This window comes from Carassius carassius, chromosome 9, assembly GCF_963082965.1.
Source record: "Carassius carassius chromosome 9, fCarCar2.1, whole genome shotgun sequence".
In the NCBI taxonomy this organism is placed as follows: domain Eukaryota; kingdom Metazoa; phylum Chordata; class Actinopteri; order Cypriniformes; family Cyprinidae; genus Carassius; species Carassius carassius.
Window position 1 is genome coordinate 28322625 of NC_081763.1, and position 23326 is coordinate 28345950.

Consider the following 23326-nt stretch of genomic DNA (forward strand, 5'->3'; position numbering starts at 1 on the left):
ACCCTAGTAAGCTCTCTCGTTGATACGATCTCTACATTGGCGACTATCAGCCGAGGCTAAGTGACAGATTTGAATTGTTCTCTACATAGGCAGAGACTGTAATGAGAATGTGGTCATACTAGGCCTTCAAGACGCCATAAAATGGCTTAAAAGTGCAATTTTCTTTCCAGTGTTGACACATTTTCTGTTGAAACAGGAAGTGAGGGCAGGGCATATTGAAGGGCTCATCGCTTTTTTAAATAGCCAATAGCCTCGACGTTACATCACAGATATGAACAGTTAAGTCCATGGAAGATGGAAGATTTTAAATAGGATTTTATTGGTTTAAAATTGGAATACATTAATGTTCAAAAGTTTGGGATCAGTAAGATTATTTTTATCATTTAATGCTGGGCAAAGATTAAAATTTTTAATTGTGATTAATCACATTGTTATGTGCAAAATTCAATAATGAATTCAGAAGTTGTGTATTGCGCACTTTCATTTTAAAAGTACTGCTATATGAACAAAAGTGCAATAACATTTGATTTACAAACACTTTGAACAAATAAGGTGCTTTCTTACAGCAGTATTCCCTTTACATAGTAGCAGTTATAATCTCAATTTAAACATTAATGTTATCAATTAACCAATCTTCTTTTCACAGGATAAAATAAAAAAACTCAAATAAGATGGATAAAAAAAGACTATCAAATTTAAAAAACAACACTAACAAAACAACAGTTGGACCAATAATCAAGGGGTATTGATGGCTAGAGAGAAGAAATATGTCTTTAGAGCAGACTTAAAAGCAGAAATAGAGGGGGCTAATCTGATATGAAGAGGTTGCCTATTCCAGAGTTTTGGGACCTGCAGTCGCAAAAGCATGATCACCACGTTTTTTAAGTCTACATCTAGGCACGATGAGTAGACCGAGATCACAAGATCTCAATGTTCTAGAAGGGGTGTAAGGACAAAGCAGGTCTGTCAGGTACTGAGGAGCCAAATTGTTAAAGCCTTTATACACAAATAGAAGAACTTTAAAGTCAATTCTATATTTGATTACCAGTGAAATGCCGATAAAATAGGAGCTACTGACTCATACTTGCAGATGCCAGAAAGAAGTCTAGCAGCTGCAATTTGTACTAGCCTAACTGTTACTAACTATTTAGTGCTAACTATTTCCCTTCTGTTTCTCGTAGCACTTCGCAGTCAATACTTAACATCCATTAATTGATGTATTTGGTAAGTAACTGCATAATAAGCTAAATAATGTGCAGTAAGCTGATCAATATCACATTATAAACCCCGACACAATGATCAGGACCCTGACACAATTGACATTTCTTTCGATTCCACCCACCATCTCAGAAAATTTTCGTAGAGCTCATTGCAATGGATTTTTCTTTTGAAGTGTACATGACAAAATCGCTTCGTTAAATGTAGTCTAGATAGGCAGCTTGCCTAGAGGTTGGAACAGAGCAAATCTGTCACTTGGTTCCCATACTCTTTACTTATGTGAATTTCCTGACTGCACCATTCAGAAACACACGTGTGTCTCTCTGTGTGTGTGTGTGTGTGTGTGTGTGTGTGTGTGTCCCTGTTCTGTCTCTGTTTTTGTGGGAATGAGTACTAAACCTGTTCTGAGACCTGCACCTCAGTGTGAATCTGACACTGACATCAGTTTACACATCTTCGATGTCGGTCCTCCATTTTGTTTCCTCCCCATGGTGCTGTTAGCAAATGTCGAGAGAGTTCTGCCCTACATTTCAGAGTGTTCTTACCTGCAATCATGCCACAGCGGACAGCCGGCCTCCTCCCTTCCCCTCTTCCCCTGCTTTATCTGTCCTCTCTCTCTCTGATGCTAATTATTTCCACTATCCTCTATCTATTTCATTAACAGTTTACAGTTATATTCATTAACAACATTGTCCTGACCACCCACCTACGCAGTCTTTGTTTATTACCACTTGGTGGTTTAAGGATCGATTAACTGTCTGATTATGGAATCTTGGTAAGTGCCTTGATCCTGTTGTGCTCAGGGTTTGTCTTTGTTTGAGACACACACATATACACACTGTTTTTCATCTCTGGGCAAGTGTTAAAGGGATAGTTCAGCTAAAAAAAACAAAAAAGAGGAGTTAACTAGCAGAATGTCCAAGTTTCTCTTCTTCTAATGAAACTGAATGGTGAGCATGGCTTTCCACTGGTCCCCATTCACTTTTATTGTTTTGGGGGGGGAAAGCAGCTTGGACATTCTGCTAGAGGTTTTGATCAGTTTTGATTAATGTTATTTTAGTAGTATTTATATACTATTATTTTATGAATATTTTGAAATAGTTTTTTTACATATATTTTCAGTTTTCATTTGTTTGTTTTAATAATTTTCTTATGTGCTTTTGTTAGTTTTATTACTTTTTTATTTCTATTTAACATATTTGTTTAATTGTCAAGACCATCATTTGTATGCTATTAAAGTTTTAATTAATATTTTGAATTAGCTTTATTTTTTTATATTTTCAGTGTTCATTTTAATTTTAGTCTGATTTAGTAATTGTTTTTTGCCAATGTCAATTTTATTAGCTTTTTAATACTTGTTTTTAGCTTTATTTGTATTCAATTTTATTAAGTTTAATACTGAAACAAACTTTTATAACAAATGTAATTGTCAATGTAATTATTTATACACTATTATAATAATTATTAATATTTTGAATTAGCTTTATTTTAATACTGCAACCAAACTTATTTGTTTCATTTTCATGGCAACATTTCTAATAAGTTTATTTTTTTTACATTTTGTTTTGTTTTTCCATGTAATCTATATTTGGTTTTGTTTTGTTTCAGTTACCAGATTTATTTATTTATTTATTTGTGAAAGACAACAACACTGTTTTGACATGAATGTGAATAAATGATGACAGAACTGTAATTTTAGGATGAGCTATCCTTCTTAAACAGGGCAACATATCAAGTATAGTTCATGCACACACATTGTCACATGACCTGGGCAGAGAGATAGGAGACTCTGTGTGTGTGTGTGTGTGTGTGTGTGTGTGTGTGTGTGTGTGTGTGTGTGTGTGTGTGTGTGTGTGTGTGTGTGTGTGTGTGTGTGTGTGTGTGTGTGTGTATTGTTAAAGCTAAAGAGCCGAAGCGTGTGCAGGTGGTCACGAATTTCAATGAGGGTGTAATGTGATGTAATTCAGTCACAGATAGACTGTTCTGGACAGACAGAGTGGCTGGGAGAGCAGGCCCAGGGGACAGAACATGATCAAGAGAGAGCACAGAAACGAAAAATGTATCCATATGTCGTCGTTATCCTTTTCAGTGTGAGCACACATCTCTTAGGTGTACAGTCACTATGACACTGACTAGCATGGCATAGTGAGTCCTAATGCAACTCAAGGTATTTTCAAACTCACATATTCACACATAATCAATTGCAATCACACTTGTATCTGTGGCTGTTTTTATTAGTGCTGCTTGCTAAAGCAATACTTAGAGGTAGTGATTTGAACAACCATTTAAAGGAATAGTTCACCCTAAAAAAGAAAATCTGTCATCATTCTACTCTCACTCAAGTTGTTCCAAACCTGTATGACTTTCTTTTGTTGTACACAAAAAAGATATGTTAATAACCACTTCAGGACACCACTGACTTCCATTGCATGTACAAAAAACAGGAGCCTCTTCTTTCATGTTCCACAGAAATTAGAAAAGTCACAGTGTAGATTCAGGAGGACATGAAAGTGAATAAATTATGACAGGGTTTTATTTTATTTTTTTTGGAATACCATTTAACCTATTTCCTTTTCATTATTATTTTTTGGATAAAATGTGCAAAATAACTTGTGTGTGTGCGTGTGTGTGTGTGTGTGTGTGTGTGTGTGTGTGTGTGTGTGTGTGTGTGTGTCTGTGTGTGTGTGTGTGTGTGTGTAGTCTTGCTAAACAGACGTGTGCTATTATTGAAATAAAAAAAATTAAGATGTAAATTTTTGTTACTTAATTATTTTTACTAGAGATGTAAAATTGGCACAAAAATATAAATAAATGTAAAATATATATATATATATATATATATATATATATATATATATATGTGTGACGAGTGGGGCGGGGCCGAGGGACATGGGAGCGAGGCCGGTGGAGTGATTGGAGATGAGCTACACCTGTTCGACCCGCCGGTCTCGAGGCCCATGGAGGAGATGGAAGGATATAAAACTGGAGCGACGACAGTGAAGGACGAGAGAGGACCAGGCCTGGGCTTTTAGTTGTGTTTTGGTTTTTATTTGTGCGCACCAGTCGTCCGTGAGGGGCTGGTGCGCTGTTTTGTGTTTATTTTGCTTTATTAAAATGTTGTTTGATTGTCCGCCGGTTCCCGCCTCCTTCTTGCCGAAGAGTACAAAGGTTGTTTATCATTACAGTGGCCAAAACACAACTAAAAGCCCAGGCCTGGTCCTCTCTCGTCCTTCACTGTCGTCGCTCCAGTTTTATATCCTTCCATCTCCTCCATGGGCCTCGAGACCGGCGGGTCGAACAGGTGTAGCTCATCTCCAATCACTCCACCGGCCTCGCTCCCATGTCCCTCGGCCCCGCACCACTCGTCACATATATATATATATATATATATATATATATATATATATATATATATATATATATATAATAAAAAGGGACATTAAATCAGGCAAAATTGTCACATAGACTAGATAAGAACCCAAGCTATTTGTAGGGACCAGAAAAGCCTAACTATTCGCTGTCATCATTTACTCCCACTCATATGTTGTTCTAAACCTGCACAATTTTCTTTCCACTGCAGAAAAAAAAGGAATATGCTTGAAAAAAGGACCTCATTGACTTTCATTGTATGCCCATAAAGACACTGTGACATTTTTCAAAATATCCTTAATTGTGCTCCACAAAAGAAAGTCATTCATACAGGTTTGGAACAGCATAAGAGGGAGTGAATGATGACAGAATATTCATTTTAGTTGAACTAAGCCAGTAAGAAACCACCCAGAATAACATGTAGTACAGTGCTAGCAGTCACTCCAAACACCCTAGCAACTGTTTAGCACTGTACTGGTTTGAAGTATGGGATCAACAATGTCCTCATGATGTACGTCTATTCACATTTCACCTTACTAAGCCTACATTACGAGGACATCCCAACTGTCCTAAAGATTCAGATAGCTAAATACACATAATAAACTATATTTTATACAAAATAAAAATGCCAAATGTTTTCTATGAGGGTTAGGGGATAGAAAATATCATTAGCTCAGTTTAAAAATCATTACACCTTTGGAAAGTCCTTGTTACGATAGGAGTAGCAACATTTGTGTGTCCTGAATATGTGATTATGAGTGTTGAAATATACTGTAGGTAGACTTTTTGTACAGTAAACCTGTGAATTTGAATACAGTGTGTGTTTTTGAAGGATGTGGATTTTATTGAGGCGTGTGTGTGTTTTAGCGTGTATCTGTGTGTGTTTGCTTGTAGTATGTGTACGTGGAATAGACATAGCACATGTTTCTCTCTTGCTGCTAACCCCTTACTGTCCAGGACACAAACTGGGAGCCCTGGTAGTCTTTATCAGATTAACTCAATCCTTATTCTCATTTCACAGGAATAACCTTTTTCATCCCTCTCTCTGCTTCTAAGCACACAGCAACACTTCCCTATAACCTTTACCTGTCTTTCTCTTTCTCTTTCTCGCTTGCATTCAGATGCACAAATCAGCAGTATTTTACACCTAACTTTCTGTCTACATCTGTCTCTCTCTCTTAAAAACACACTGACGCTCATTCACATGCTTAACACACTCGCTGACGTAAATAAGCACACAATGACCGATCCAGTTTTGAAGAGGATGCCCAGTGACACACAGAGCTCTGCCTCCTGTTGGCAGCACTTTGTACCTGCCAGTAACAGGTGTAGGATTCAATTAAGCGGCATGTTCTCAGCAGTAAGGCCAGACAGTTAGACGCCATGGCAGGACGGCCTGGAGGAGCCCTGACTCTCACACAAACATACACACTCCTGACTACACACAGTAGTGGATGTAATACTTTTTGCTCCATTTGTAGAGTCTGCCTTGGTCAAAGCTACTATTTACCCTCATTTTTTTTTTTCAAGTCTCAAGTATTGTCTATAAAGATTGTGGATAATTATTTATGAGTTTAATAATTCATTTATAAGAAACTGATCATCCCGCTCAGAGTACTGAGGAGTATGTGACAGTAGCATTGCCTCAGATGTTTCTCCTTTGTTTCAGGAAGAACTTTTGAGACAATGACATTAATGTGAAACACTTATTTTTATTTAGTTTTTGTTGGGATCATATATCTGATTTTTAATTGCTGACTTTGCTGTCTTCCCAGAGGAACTTTTACTCATAGGTTGTTGTTTTTGTTTTCATGCCTCAGGATACTCAGGATTTCTACTAAAATTGCAAATGGCAGTATTGAGAAATATTTTAGTTGATACTGAGTTTGTACCTGATTGCTCTGTCTGATCCGGCAGATAGAGGAAAGTTTTATCTCTAATAGGTCGCTTTTTCATTTAGCTAAGGAGTTAGGGATAGTTTACCCAAAACTCAAACTGGGATAGGGATAGTTCCAAAACTGTATGACTTGCTTTCATGCGTAAAATTAAAGAAGATATTTTGGATTTGTATGTTTTTTTTTTTTATTATATGAGTTATATGGGCGAATAAATGGTGACAGAAGTTTCAGGTTTTTTTATTTGGATATTTAACTATCCATTTCTGTTTCAGTTATGAATCGATTTCATCTAGATGTTTCTCCTAGAATTCCTTAGGAGAAACAAACAGACTTAAGTGAGATTATTGTTCATAAACAGTATCAGTATAAAGCTAAGAAAGGATGTGGATTACAATTTTTTTTATTTTTTTTATTTTTTGACATTGTGCCATTTCTGAGGACTTTTGTTGAAGTGAAAATTTGAAACCCTAAACAATCAAATAGCTTTCTATGAGGCACAGGTGAGACATGAGAGATGTCTTTTGTGATGTTTCTATCCTGAGGATAGTCAAAGGGAACAGTAATAGCAAATGAAAACAAGTATAATTCAAATGAAAGTTGTGCCTATATGTAAATGTTTGAGTGATGAGCACTACTTAGCCCTATGAATGGAAGCACATTCATAGGGCTAAAATCACACGGAAGCCCAGCTAAGTTGGGTTTGTTTAGTGTTTCAAAGAGGTGGAGGTGCTAATTCACTTCTTACTCAGGGTTTAAAAACAGTAGGGAGTTGGTTTCAGTCCTGGGTAAGTGTGACTTACCAGGACATTGTTTTTGCAGTGAACACCACAAGATATTGAGGTGAGAGTGGTTAAGTGACCTCAGCCTGTTGTAGATTGACAAGGATAATTGTATACTGTATGTTGGCCATTTTTCCAATAGTTTGGTAGGACTGTGTTATAAAAATTCTTGTTTTAGAAAGCCAGAGCCCAATACACAGTAGGGAACTGATCTTCCAGAGAGCACAGGTCAGGTTTAATGAATTCTCCCAGGTTACACTGTGTGTGTAGAAGTGTGTTTCTGTGGACTGAAAAGTCCCATATACTCATTCCTATCTCGAGCCTCTGTAATTATGATATTCACTGCAATAAGCCCTTCTTTACATTCCTAGTATCATCAAGAAATAGAAAGCCATAGTCTTTATCTTAAATTAGGCCACGCTGAGCTGTTTGCGGACAGAAATCGCTTGAGCATTGACAGCGAAGCAGCTGGGGTCAGTGCAGCATTTGTGAGTGTGTGTTTGTAGGTGAGCTGCTTATATTGGCCTTCGTGTAGTTGATCAGATACTTGGATGGGCTTCCGGGAGATTTTCTAAGTGTAACCTAGAAAACAGCCCCTTGTATTAATACTGTATAAATAAAGCTTAAATCCTGTGACATGGAATGGAGATTTCAGCCCAGGATGCGAGGCTCAAACATTACTTAAGCTCAATAGGAAAGTCCCATCCTAGCCTATTTGTTCAGTGAACATACGTATGACTGTTTGGGGAAAGTGTGTGCGTCTGGTGGTGTGTTGCATTTGTCCCAATTTCTTTTAAAACTCAGGGTGCTGGTTCTTTGTTTTATGGGTCACCCATATAGAACAGGTCAATACAGTGAGTTGCTGTTCCTCTCAGGAAAGCACTGCCTTCCTGTTCTTAGATGAGTCTATTAATATTCTTTAGTTCAGAGATAGTGTTTGTCATTGGATGATGGGAGATTTTTTTATTCCTCTGTCATTTGTCAGTGACAAATGATATAATTAGTCTAAATGAGTATGCAAATGGTTTGCTTCTGTACTTGTTAAGAAATTGTCAGACTGTCTCTCATAAACAAGCCTGTAGAAAAACAGTGTAATTTAAGCAACTTTGCTGCCTAAAGGCCCAAAGTAAGCTGGGTTATGCTAGTTTGTGCTGGTGAAAGGATAAGCACAGTAATACTGTTTAGCAGCAGAACTTTGCTAGTGAAGCTGCATGAACATTTTGTTTCTGGTAAATTTGATTGAACAAAATGGTTGAGCTAGGCTCTTGGTATCACCAGCACATGTGTGAAAGTCTAATGAAACTAGTTACAATGCTACAAAAACCAGCTTGCCCACCTAAGATTGCAGGTCGTTTATCATCTTGACCAATATAGTCTACCAAAGCTAAAGCAGGCCTTCCGACTGGCAGTCCAGCTAATTAATAACCAAATCTTGACTAGCTATCTAAACCAGTGTTTCACAACCTCTTCCTGGAGACACACCAACAGTACACATTTTCAGAAAAAATACACTCAGTTCAACTTATTGGCTCTTTAGAGACTCACAAATGGATTAGGGAGACATCCAAAATGTGTGCTATCGGTCCATTTTTGGGAACAGGGTTGGGAAGCACTGATCTAGCACTTGATAGATTCATAACTCAGTTATCTTAACTTGAAGGGATTTCTATAGCTATCAACCAATTTATAACAATTATCACTAATATGGTGTTCATGGATGTGTGTTTCTCTGTGCTGGTGTATCATTTACTAAATATAAAAAGCCTTTCAGTTTGGCTTCACTCATTTTGGCGTATATGTGTGTGTATGAAGCAGCAGTAAGTATTGGCATTGCCCATGGCAGGAAAAACCCCACTAGCTTATTTTTCCCCCTGAGATGTTCTCACCATCCACACATGCTCACAGCTGTCTCCTGTTACGGCATAGTGCTGATGATGTCTGCTTTCTCTTTTCATGGACACCTTCAGCTCTATATTCCTATACCCCCCGGCAGTAGATAGATTCTTTCAGGTCCCCATGCCTTCTCAGTTTGGGAGTGAGAAACTGCGTCAGCCAGCTAATTCACACCAATCCCAGGTGAATGACCTCCTTCATAGTACAGAGATCGAGATTGTGTGTGTATGAGTGTGTCTCTTGATCAAGTACACCTAGTAGATAAAAGTTGGGCACTGCAGTTGTTTTCATACATGACTGGCATCATAACATCTGTCATTATTCAACAGTAAACAAACATAAACACATATTGACATTACACCAGGGATTTTTTTCGGAGAAAAATATACCAACTTCATATAGAAACCCTGTCTCAAATGGCACAGTTAATGTGGACGTGTTGTATTGTGGTCCTAGAAATGAGTTTCCTAGAAATAATAGGGTATCCCATTGTTCATTTTAAATTTTAAAAAGGTCATCATGATTGCTCCCTTTGTGGTAGCTAGGTGCCCTCGATGCATACATTTGCAGAGCCTGCATGCACTTGTGTGGACTTCCCAGTGGACTATTACCAAACAGCCCATATGTTCATGTGTATACTCAAAGGAGGTACCATTTGGGACATGGCCGTTGATGTAAGAAAACCATGCTGGAAATTCAGTGCCATGCCAGCTAAGATGGTCAAGCTGGTTTGTTGCAGAAATAAAATGCTCTACCACAGGGGTGCAAAGCTCAGTCCCTGGAGGGCCACAGCTCTGCTGAGTTTAGTTCCAACGCTGCTCCAACAGACATACCATGTAGTTTTCAAATAAGCCTTAAGGACTTGATCACATAAATGAATCACATAAATGTAATTAAGGTTGAAGCTAAACTCTGCAGGCCTGTGGCCCTCCAGGAACTGAGTTTTACACCCCTGGTCTACCATGTCTAACTTGCTTTTCCAAGATGATCTTCCAAGTTGAAACCAGATCCATCAGGGTGATGGTGCCATTGGTAGAGCACTATTTCCCAAGTCTGTTCCTGGGCTACCCCATTTTGTAGGTCTCTGTAGTCCAATACACCTAATTCAATTCATCAGCTTGTTAGCAGAGACTCCAAGACCTAAAACTAGTGTGTTAGATAAAGGACACTGTCTGAGATACTCTACGTCTAGGGTTTGGAAACACTGTGCTGAACATCTAGACCTGTTTTGACCAACATGATCCAGCTTGAACAATTTGAAATCATTTAGCATCAAAACCTTGTTTCTCTGCTGGTATGTGGAATAGGGTAACTGGCTTGCTGCGATTCAAAAGTGGTCTACCAGCACTAAACCAACTTGACCAATATGCTTGAAACCAGGTACACCAGCTAGAAGTCTAGTCAAGTCTAGTCAAACCGTCTAGGCCAGCTCAGACCAGTTAATGACCATAAATAATAATTCAATTTAGAAACAATGTAAAATCAGCTAGCATCAGATTCTGGTGATTTTCCAGTAGTGAAGTTGAAGTGGGGCAGGGTTTAAAAAAATGATTCTCAGCAATATATGAGCACCAGCAGCAAGGATTTTGTCATCTCCCCTCAGCAGCCTCTAGTCCAGTGTGCAGATACTTAACTAATGAACATTAACACTCTTTCATTAGAAGAATGGTCATTTATCTCATGTCCTCTCTCCCATTTCTCTCTCCCTCTCTCTTCCTCTTTCTTGCTGCCTCATTCTCTTTTATATTATCATCCCTCACTGCCTCCCACCAATTCCCCTTCTTTCTTTATCCTTCATCTCTCCATTTGTCTTCCCATCAAATTCTCCTCTTTTTAATCCTATCACACCATCATTCTGTGCATTCTTACTGTCCCCTCCTTGTTATTTCATCTCTCCCTCTATTTTTCTTTCTCTCTCTTTCTCTTTCTTTCTCTGTCCCCTATATCTCCAGTCTTTGTATGTCCTGGGACTCTATTAAGTGTGCAGGCAGCAAGTTTGCTGCAGGAGGCGGAGCATCAGTCGGGGGCATGGTGTAAGGATCCCCTGCAGTCTGGTGACCGTCTTTATGTCATGCCCTGGACTCCGTACCGCACGGATATGCTGTACGAGTATGCTTCATGGGAAGACTTCAAGCAGAATCGAGCCACGACTACTTACAAGTGAGTGAGAACCACAGCTTGGGTCTAGAATCAGTAAACATCCCTGTGTACAATCTACAAAATAAATATTTTTTTTCAAAACTTAGATTTAACATCTTTTTTTATATGATTCTCGAGTTCTTAGGTAGGGTTCTTGAGTTTCTTCTTGATGTTAAATTAAAGATTTTTCTAATTACCATACTGAGGTATCATCTAGGTATCGTGCCTTTGCATGTATATAAGAGTGTAGAATCCTGATTTAGTTTCAGGTCATAATCTGTCTAAAATATAGCCGAGAGTTACATTTATGGCAGGTCATCTGAAGTATCACTATTCTTCCACAGGCTGCCAAATCGTGTGGATGGAACAGGCTTTGTCGTTTATGATGGTGCTGTTTTTTACAACAAGGAACGCACACGCAACATTGTTAAATATGACTTGCGCACACGTATAAAGAGTGGAGAAGCCATAGTCAATAATGCCAACTATCATGACACCTCACCATACCGCTGGGGTGGCAAGTCTGATATTGACCTTGCAGTGGATGAAAATGGTTTATGGGTCATCTATGCTACCGAGGCCAACAACGGACGACTGGTGGTCAGCCAGGTCAGTGTCACTGAACAGTGCAATTTAAAGCTATTGGATTTCAGCTAAGATCGGATCGGAATTTCCATTACATTTTAAGGAGCTCCATTTTCCAGGACTTTTGAGTAATCAGGTTATATTGTGTTGTACCATTTGAACACAAACAAAGTCTAATCCCTATTCTCTTGCTATATTTTAGATTAACCCCTACACCCTGCGCTTCGAGGGAACCTGGGAGACTAGCTTTGATAAGCGACTGGCGTCCAATGCTTTCATAGCGTGTGGTGTTCTATACGCTGTCCGCTCTGTTTATCAAGACGATGATAGCGAAGCAGGTGGGGATCTGGTGCTGTATGCGTACAACACCAACCAAGCACGGGAAGAGCCTGTCCACATCCCCTTCCCAAACCCCTACCAGTATGTGTCCTCTGTGGATTACAACCCACGAGACAATCAACTTTATATCTGGAATAACTACAATGTGTTGCGCTACCCTCTAGAGTTTGGCCCACCAGATCCAACTGCTGGTAAGTGACAGAAAAAGAGCGAAATCAGTGGGAGGCAGAGGCTAACAGACAGTTTCATCTGTTAAGTGTCAACGTTCTGTTAGTGTTCCCCTCTGTGTCTTCAATACATTGTCTTTATGGTTTAATTAGCAGTGGTCATTAGTGTTTTGTCAGATCAGAAAAAGATTTCTAATCAATTATTCATTCTCTTCTTCTTGCAATGAACATTCTCTGTTTGTCTTTCTCCCTCTCTTTCTCCTGCTGTATTTCACTCTATCTAGTTCTCAGGGGGACTGTGTGAACGTATAGTCATGCATTAACCTGTTAACCCGCACCTGCACGTGGGCGCACTGAACTCTCTTTGTTTGCACATGTCAATGTTTACGAATAGATTAAATTAAATGGAACAAAATTAATCTTGACAAACTATGTATCATTAAAAATATCTAAACCTTCAAGCATCGATGACAGATCGCTGTTTTTCAATGGAAAGCTTATAAAGAATGTATTTGCTACATTTGTGTAAGCAGTACACATCAAAACATGAAGAATGAAAATGCAGTACATACCAGATTCATCATAATAGCGAGTCATAAACACATCTACAGCTGTAAATCCCGGTTTAGTTAGAAAGGTAAGGGTCCACTAAACGACATCTCATAGAGCACATTTAGTCCAACGAAGCAATAACATTGTAATATGGATGATAAGTCCTTTGTTTACATTTCAGTTCTTCGGGAACAGCATTGTTTGTGTCCATTATGGAATAACTCTCGCTCAGAAAACTGCGTCTTTGTAGTAAAAAACAGCATGGTTTTGTAGTGTACAGTGTCACAAACAGAATGAGATGATCCATTAAAAAAAGTTAAAAATAGGCAGAAGATTGTTTATTTGAATTCTGGTGCTCTCTCGTGACGGCTTTTGATGGCTGCATTTCTAGCAATCTCAGGATGTTCTGTAATTTGCATACATAGTTAAATCTTTTTTATTTTTCTTATTTATTTTTATTACTCAAATTATTCTTATTGTATTTTTCTAGTGCTTAAATAAATCACTTATATGATCTCTACGTTTATAAAACTATGCAGTGGTATGTTTAATTACTAAAATAGTTTGTAGAACTCTTCAATACAGTTGGTATATTTTTTTTTGGGGGGGGGGGGGGGGTGATGGGGGGACTAGACATAGTATCAGAAAAATGCAGGAATCTCATTTTTCATGGTATCTTCTTCAGATTTGAAATAGAAACACATGAGACATGTGACTTTCAACCCATTACTTTTCTAGATTGCTCCAGGACTGATTTCAAGTATTTTTATATCAAATTAAAAAAACATTCAATGTGGTACAATTTTTTCAAGGCACTTCAGTGTCTGTAACTTTTAATATTTTTGAGCATTATCAACACTGGTTGATAAAAATTAAAGCCCAAAGGGTCTTCTTTCCAAAAACACATGTTCTTTCCAAAAACACACAAAATTATGTGTGTAACACACTGAAGCAAGGAACTGTTGCAATTTTAAATTAGGTAGGGCACTTTCAGCTGTGAGTACCATAATGGGGGGTCTGGTTAACAGGTTAAATACTAGCAAATGCTCCTGCTGCTTTAGTTATCTTCTTACCAACTTTATCATATTCCTATCGCAAGACACATTTCTACTATTTTCCAGTCTTCTTTTTTCTTCTTCGTCCAAACATCCACCAACATTCTTGTTGACTCTGTAGGTGTTCTGAATCTGCTTCTCTGCCACTTACACCTTTTTTGCCTTGGTTTCAATTTTCTTTGGATTCCTGTATGTCCTTCTCTCTTGCTCACAGGTCCACTCGCCACCAATCAGATGAGCAGCAGCACAACCACAGCAGCAAGACCTGTCACTTCCAGCTCCATACCCTCAACCATGCGACCTCTGCCCGCAACTGCTCACCCGATAGGGGCCATCAACAAGGCACCAGATCTGCGACCTATAACTGCCACTGTGCCGGTGACTCGCAGACCTCTGCAAGTCTCACCACAGGGCCCTGAGCTCCAAGTGTGTGAAGCCAGAGTAGCCCGAGGGGTGCAATGGCCTGCCACTCAGAGGGGAGAGACTGTAGAGAGGCCATGCCCTAAAGGATCACTGGGTGAGTGACGATAATGGGGTGAATGTTTAATAAAAGATTATTATTATAATTATTATTATAGACATTTTTGAAGTGATGATTTTGAATTAAGAAATCAAAATCGCAACTTGCAAGTTCAAGAACTCTGACTGCTGTAGCAGTTAAACAATTTATCTATTGACACAAGGGATGGGTAATATGATTAAAATCCTCATGGTATTACTAATTTTACATTATGGTAACAGTATATATCACATTATAGTTATTTTTGCTGGAAATTTGATACAAAAATTCTGTCATCTGAAAGCTGCACAGATACCGGGGTGTAAACATTATAAAAAACAAAAAGTCAGTGCTGCTTGCCATTTTAGGCTGTTTCGCTTGATTACAACATGATGTAGTGGCAGAGGGAATCACAACTTTACATGGTGTGTGATGTTTATGACATAAAGGTCACACAATGTTTGTTGAGACAGCTTTTCATAGAATTGCCTGTTGTGTTTGGTTTGTCAGTTTTGTATACGTTACTGGGTTCATTTATGTGTACACGCCAATTTCTTAGTGTGGAGACCTTGTTTGCTTTTCCTTCTCATCTCTATGTTATCTCCGGCTGGCAAGTCCTCTTGTGAGTCATAGTTAAAAGGCAGTCCTTTGCAAATAAAGAAGTGATCTTCAAACTCAGCATGGCTTAGCCCTGCAAAAAATTAGCCACTAGACAGCCACAAGACAACCCCCCCCCCCCCACACCCCCCATCTAATCGCTGCATCAAATATCTCTTTCTTTTCATGGTAGAAAAGCGTTTCCTTCCTCTGTTAACATCTCTCTCTCCCAGCCACCGACAAAACACTGTCTTTCTCCTGTCACCTTTTTTCCTTTACTGAAATGAAGTTAAATTATCAGCGGCTTTAATTGGTGAATCCTGGCAGATCCTTCAAAGCCAATCTATTGTGGATAAAGGAGTGGAGAGAGAAAAGCAGACAGCAGCTGAGAGAGCGAGAGAGAATGTGAGGGAAGGAAATCTCCAAGTGGCTCTGATCTCACTGTAGTACTGCTTTACTCCTCTATAGCTTTTCCTTTCTCTGTTGCTCTTTCTGCCTTTCTTCTTTGGAGCTATTTGTATTGTGGTTGCTGATAAGGCCTGCCGGGTTTTTTTTTTTTTATCCCAGCATGCTGTTCTGTGTGAACTCGGCTAACTAAACAGCCCAACTTAACTGAAAATTGTGGCAGAAACTCCCTTGAGGTGTTTTCTCAGCCTTCAGAGGCACTGATGGGATGGCCAGGTGTGTGATCTTACAAGTGTGTGCAAGAGTGTGCGATGGCGTTCCTGTGTCAGCAAACTCATTTCCACAGAATGAGTTTGCTGTGTGAAAAAAGTGTGCTTCCGTGAAAAAAAGTGTGTTTCGCGGAAGCTTTCACAGAGAAGATATGAGCAGCCCTGTTCTTTCTTTCTTATTCTCTAGCACTGAGTTCAGAATAAAATCAGTCTGTTGGTTTGTAGTATCTTTGCTATTAATTTGTTTGTGTATATATCAGTATTTTGTTTTCTCCAAGGAGGTAAGTGAAAAAAAAAAAAAAACGATTGAGCATATTGAACTGCAAAATGTAGAATATTTTTGAATATTTATTATTCATATTATAGATAAAATCATTACATACTACGATATTTATATGAGATGTTATATATATATATATATATATATGTGTGTGTGTGTGTGTGTGTGTGTGTTATATATGTGCTTAGTATATATTTGCCTTATTTCTTTACATTATAAAGCTTTTCATTTTATTTTGTTGTATTATTTTAATGAAGAATTTAAGTGATTTTGACTTTTTATACTTTATCAGTCAAACGTTTTGTCAACTCTTTCTTTATTTTTTTTTTTATGAAAATATAAAGACTTGGGTAAAAAACTTGAAAACTATTAAATACCGAAATGGAGGCATGAAAATTATGTAGTGCCTCCAGAAAAAGGAGAAATAAATCAGGACTGTCTTAATGTGTGCTTCTTTAGTGTCGCCTCACTTTGCCTTTATTACAGCATTAGTTATTCTCATCCACCTTAATAAGGCGCATCCTGGGATAGTCTGGACATTTGTTCATTGTTTTTTTTTTATCTTGCCACTTTAACTTACCCATTTTTGCCACAATCAATCGATCTATAGATAGATAGATTGATTTAAAAAACTATATATGTAGACCCATTTTCACCATATCATTCAGTTTGGACTTTGTTTTCCTTTTGCACAATTTCTGTTCAGTTGTGTCATTCTGTCCAGGTGTGTCGTTAATTAGCCTTGTCTGCTGGTGTATCTCTTTCTTTGGTCTCTTTCTGTTCACTGTTATCGGGTCTTGTCGATGTTATATGTGTTGCAAGGCTTCCTTTTGTTTGGACTTTCCTTTTATGGATTTCTCCAAGCTGCTTTAAGAGACTTTTTTATTTTTGCTTGAATCTTGTCAATTTCTTCAGTCTCCTCAGTCCTTAGCCACTATGCTGTCCTGTCATCTTCATCCCCCCTCAGCCATTTGGCCTTGCTGAGGTCTCTCAGTCAGTCGGCTCCACCTGGGTCGGCCTTTACCACGCCTCTGCTGTGGACTCCCTCAGGCTCCGCCTCCACCTCGGTCGCACCAGCTTACTCTCTAGCCTCTGTATCCTTACCTACATATCAGGTGCCTGGATCCTCGGCATCCACCTCCATTGCTGTCATCGCCTCTGTTCGTCCCCAAGGAAGTGTGTGTTCCCACCACACCTTGGCTCCTCCCCCCAGTGGTGCAGCCATGGAGCGCAGTCCTGTCTGTGGAATGGATCTTCACCTACTCAATACTGCTCAACGCTCCTCTCTAGTCATCTCCTCCACCTGTACTTCCCTGGATTTTGTTTGTCATCCTGCTTCCAATCCTCCTCCTGCATCTCTCTGTCACAAATTTGACCCTTTGCCATCCCTTTCGCCATCTCCTCATCCTCCTTGCCACCTCACATCCTTCTCTATATGGCCTGAGGTTGCGCCATCCGGGATTGGGGGTGATCTATCAGCGTATCATTCAGTTTGGACTTTGTTTTCCTTTTGAACCATTTCCTTTCATTGAGATAGTTGTGTCATTTTTTTCAGGTGTGTTTCAATTTTTTTAGCATTGTCTGCTGGTGTATTTAAGTTGGTCTCTTTCTGTTCATTGTTGTCGGGTCTTCTTGATGAAACATGTGTTGAAAGCCTTTCCTCTGTATGGATTTAGCTTCTTTATTAAAGACTGCCTATTTTCATCATCATGTTCATGTTTGTTTATCAACACAGTAGTGTAACATAAATAGACATTTTTTTTTGAAAATATTTATTTGTGGACCCAATGATAATTATGAGCGTAATCTTGTACTGTAGTTTTTATCCTGACTGGTACTGTGTGTACGTGTGTGTGTGTATAATATAAAAGACTTTAAAACCCAAGGTTTCTGTCTTTCTCTATCTCTCTCCCTCCTTACATCTTTTCTGTTTTCAGGCATCGCATCCTTTCAGTGTCTGTCCTCTCCTGTGCTGTGGAATCCTCGTGGCCCTGATCTAAGTAACTGCACCTCGCCTTGGGTCAACCAGGTGGCCCAGAAGGTGAGGCCACTAAAAAGTTGCTTTTTACTTGCTCTGACCCCCCGTTCTCTGTCCTGCTCTGTCTGCTACCTCAGCTATTATCAATCCGGCCTCAGCTCACATTACCACACGCAGGTCATTCTTTTGACATGATTTGGAACAAAATCTCTCTATTCTATCCATTTCTAAGAAAGAGTTTAAAGGTATCTCAGGCGATAATCACACTGAACTAACACCAATGTTCTGATTTTCACATATTACAAAACTTTTTCATTTTATAAAACAGTTTTAGTCATCATATCACTTTTTTCAGCGGGCTTTTTTACTTTATTCTTACTTTAGTTTTTTTAGACTTCTGTGACTTTAAGACTTTCTTAAACTTTGTTTTTGCTTAGCTTCATTTGTTTTAGTTTTTTGTTGTTGTTTGTTTTTTTTTGTTTTTGTTTTGTACACAGATGCCTAATATATTTTGTGCTTCCCTTTATTTTTATAACAGGCTCAATAACATTGTGACAGATTCACAACACAGTCCAGCTTAAACTGATAAGATCAGACTGGGTTGATCAGAGACTTGTTAAAAATAAACTTCAGCCATTTTTACCTAACATCCTTGGTAAAAATATACAGGATATGCAGAGTAGGGTTATTATCCTGTTTAAAAAAAAAAAATTATAATTGAAATAAAACTAAAATAAAATCAAATGTAGATATTCCGTAAAAAAATTAATAAATAAAAATAAATAAAAAAACCGTACTGTATGATAATTAGAAATGTTTCAGAAATACTAACTGAAATAAGTTACAAATTTAAATTAATGCACACGATTACTATTGCGTTCCCTCGATTTACTATTGTGTTCCCTTGATTTGCTAAATCGTGCGCACGATTTAGCAAATCGAGGGAACTGATTAGTAAATCGTGCGCACAATTTATAAATTGAGTGAACGAAATAGTAAATCGAGGGAACGCAATAGTAATCGTGTGCACGTTTTAGTACATTGAGGGAACGAATTAGTAAATCGTGAACACGATTTAGCCTAATATTTTTTCCTGCATGTCATGTACGGGGCTCCATAAAAATACAACTGAAGCTGAGAAAGTGTGTCCTAAATGTACTGGTTTGTGTGCAAACATTCAAGAATTTTTTTCACATTTGATAAAGATATTAAAGCAGTTTTTTTTTCTTCTTGTTAAAATTCTAAATAGTTTTTTTATATTATTGAATGCCACTGTTCCCATCAATCTTTGCACAAGTTAAGGTTATGCATGATGATGAAAGCACGTTAGTGCGAGCCCTCCCTGAACTCATTGAGATGAAATGATCTTTGAATGGAAGTCAATGAGAGAACTCGGGGCGATTCTCAGTCTGACAGGAATCGCCCAAAAAGGGGCGGTTCTACACGAAACGCAACTCGACATTGATTGGACTATTTAGAGGCAGCACATATAGTCTAGATTATAGTAAAAGCTAGCGTAACACTGTATTTGAATGTGAAAGAAAAAAAGTCTCTCCCTTTAGCACTTTGGTGGTGCGTCGCCCAATTGCCCTAATGGAGAAACCGCCACTGCATTCAAGTATCCCTTAAAGTCAAGTCACATTTATTTGTATAGCGCTTTATAAAATACAGATTGTGTCAAAGCAACTTTACAGAGTCAAAGAGGAAAATAGTTTGTCAATGATGCAGGAAGACAATAACAGAGTCGTTTTTTTCCATCTAAAGTCAGTAAAGGTAGTGTAGGTGATTTGTTTCAAAAGTTAAAAAAAAAAAAAAGTTAGGTGGTCTAAATATATTTATATATATTTAGATCTGTGGAAGGCAAATTTATGTTTTTTTTTGAGGATGCGTGGATTTGGAGAGTGATTTGCAGGGAAGGTGGGATCTTATGCTTTCAAGGCTAGTCTGGTACTGCTAGCCTTTCCATAATCACCTACCCTACCTTTAAGTTGTGATGCTTGACTTGTAGAGATCAACACAGCAACATTTGGACTTCTCAGACTACAAACATGGTTGGAAACAGTTTAACCCAGCTGTTGGGGCTATTGTTGACCAAAGTAATGCTAGCGATCACAGATTATTATCATTCTGCATTTTTTAGGAAACTGCCACTAACCGTGTTTTCTTTATTAGTTCCTTAGACATTATGCAGATTTGACATAAATGTGTTTTTCACTATTGTCTTTACAGAACATAATTAAGGACTCAAAAGATAACTGTCAAATGTAAAAGGCCTAAGTAAATAAATTGCCTTATTCAAAGGTTGAAACAAAATCTAATAATTCACATTAAATTAAAATGTTCAGTTACAGCGTACAATGGTATTGAGTTTTTGTTGTTGTTTTGACATACTATTATAACACCATGTTTTTTGAACACCACAAAGAGTGGTTATACCATAGCATACCTTAAACACAATGGAATATGTTTTTTTTTCTTTTTCTAAATGTCAAGTGACACATTTGATGCAGGGCAATTACAGACTATGTGTCGGCTTTCAAATCAAATGAGTAATTTTTTATCATGTTTCATGCTTTAGTTTTTTTTGTAATAGCTTGATTTAGAGTGTCATTAAAGATTTTGTCTTTTGTCTGTGCATCTAGCAGCTTAAACCCAGAAACCCCCAGCTCACACCCCACAGTGCACGGCAGGGGATTGAGCTTTAGAGACCAGATTGTGTATGTGTGTGTGTGTGTATTCACTGTGTAGATAAAAAGCGGAGAGAATGCTGCAAACATCGCCGCGGAGCTGGTGAACCACACGCAGGGTCACATTCATGCTGGTGATGTCAGTTCCTCTGTCAGACTCATCGAGCAGCTATTGGATATATTAGACGCACAGCTGCAAGCACTCAGACCTGGGAATAAGGAATCGGCAGCCAAGAACTACAATAAGGTGACACATGCACGCACACACACTCACACACATTTGCCCTTTAAACAAACCCTTCATGTTTTGTTTGCTGCCACATCAGTGTGCACAGAAATACCCTCTAAGCTCACAGCCTTGAAAAAGAGAAAATATCCAGTGAGCAGCAGTTGTGTGGACAAAAATGCATTGTTGATGTCAGAGGTCAGAGGAGAATATGCAGACTTGTTAGAGATGATAGAAAGGCAACAGTTACTCAAATAACCACTCGTTACAACCAAGGTAAGCAGAATACCATCTCTGAATGCACAACATGTCGAACCCTGAAGCAGATGGGCTACAGCAGCAGAAGACCACACCGGGTGCTGCTCCTGTCAGCTAAGAATAGGAAAGGAGGCTACAATTCACACAGACTCACCAAAATTGGACAATAGAAGATTGTAAAAATGTTGCCTGGTCTGATGAGTCTCGATTTCTGCTGCTACATTCAGATGGTAGAGTCAGAATTTGGCATAAAAAACAATGAAAGCATGGATCCATCCTGCCTTGTCTCAACGGTTCAGGCTGGTGGTGGTTTAATGGTGTGGGGGATGTTTTCTTGGCACACTTTGTGCCCCTTAGAACCAATTGAGCATTGTTTAAACCCCACAGCCTACCTGAGCATTGTTGCTGACCATGTCCATCTCTTTACGACCACCATGTACCCATCTTCTGATGGATACTTCCAGCAGGATAATGCGCCATGTCACAAAGCTCAAATCATCTCCGACTGGTTTCTTGATCATGACAATGAGATCAGTTTACTCAAATGCCCTCCACAGTCACCAGATCTCAATCCAATAGAGCAGCTTTGGGATGTGGTTGAACGGGAGTTTCACATCAAGAATGTGCAGCCGAAAAATCTGCAGCAACTGCGTGATGCTATCATGTTAATATAGAGCAAAATCTCTGAGGAATGTTTCCAACACCTTGTTGAATCTATGCCATGAAGAATTAAGGCAGTTCTGAAGGCAAAAGGGGGTCCAACCTGGTACTAGCACTAATAAAGTACTAATAAAGTGGCCAGTGAGTGTATGTATATATTGATAGATGAAAAAGAGCTGGATTATTTCTGCGAGAATGTTTTAAGCATACAAATTAATTATAGTAGATGCCTTAGTAGTAGTAGTGGAAGTAGAAGTAGAAGTACAGTAGTATTATTGTGTAAATTGCATTCGAAATTGACTAAAAGTCAGATTGAATCTGCAAGACTCTACTGCATGAAAGCTGTTTCATTGTGTCTTGTAGTGGCAGAAGAGAGAGAGGACCTGCCGGGCTTATGTTCAGGTATTGTACAGTGTTATCTTTATGAGTTCACAGACACACTTCAACTCTTGTATCTCTTCTTATCCTCCATGTTACTGCACACACATACCTATGCTTGATTCCTATCCCACACTTTTTTAAATTTATTTTCTGGGAAGCCTGTATATACGATGCCTTATAAAGATATGAAATTAAATGCAGAGTTTCAATTCAAATAACATTTTTAAATAAAAATTATTATTGGGTAATACTTCTGATTTGCTGCTTTCTAGTTGGTTATAGGTGGTATTATTTATCATTCTTTTGATTAAAAAAAAAAAAAGATTAGGTAAAATATATGGTGCAACAGGAAAAAATTGCAATGTAAAATATCTATTAAAATTAAACTCTCGTTTTGGTTTTATAAGGTCTTTTAACATAGTACCATGAAGTATTATAATATATTATATTGGTGGTTACTTTTCATTAAAAGATATAATGCATTACAGTATGGCATTATGACTGCATTCATAATGCATAACATATACAGGCGTCATAGAAAGTGCCATCCATATTTTTTATTGCATATGCCTACCTCAGAGGAATTTTAACTGCAGCTGGTTTGTTGTGTGTGTGTGTGATAGAGAGAGAGAGAGAGAGAGAGAGAGAGAGAGAGAGAGAAAGAGGGAAGGAGATTTCTAGCAATGATGATACCTTACATCTTGCCCAAGGCTTTCTTTTAGTGCTCTTGTCATTTTTTCAATTCAGTTCAAGTTTATTTGTATAGCGCTTTTTACAATACAAATCGTAACAAAGCAACTTTACAGAAAATTATGTTTCTACAATATTTAGTAGTAGCTAGTAGTTTGTGCACGTTTGACAGGATTTTAGAAAAAAAAAAAAAAATAATAATAATACAAGACGTAGTCAGCTAGACGATGAACTATCAATATTATTAATTAATAGTTATTATATGATGCAGTCACACATGTAGCAATAATTGTTAGTTCTGTTTGTTGATTCAAGGTTAGGATCATCTGGGGTCCTCTGAGGGTCAGCATCATCTCTTTTCATGTGTTCTGGATCCAGACTGGAGCTTGTGTAAATCCTAGT

At 38.3% G+C, this 23326-nt stretch overlaps 1 protein-coding gene across 2 annotated transcripts in view; it reads left to right on the top strand.

Moving 5' to 3' along the window:
- LOC132149491 (adhesion G protein-coupled receptor L1-like) overlaps window positions 1–23326 on the top strand; it is a 174705-nt gene that overhangs the window by 111166 nt on the left and 40213 nt on the right. For both annotated transcript variants that reach the window (XM_059558785.1, XM_059558786.1), the window contains exons 5-11: window positions 11110–11317; window positions 11641–11905; window positions 12084–12411; window positions 14209–14511; window positions 17982–18085; window positions 20771–20956; window positions 22217–22255. In XM_059558785.1, the coding sequence (XP_059414768.1) occupies window positions 11110–11317; window positions 11641–11905; window positions 12084–12411; window positions 14209–14511; window positions 17982–18085; window positions 20771–20956; window positions 22217–22255 (1433 nt within the window). The remainder of the gene's footprint in view (window positions 1–11109; window positions 11318–11640; window positions 11906–12083; window positions 12412–14208; window positions 14512–17981; window positions 18086–20770; window positions 20957–22216; window positions 22256–23326) is intronic.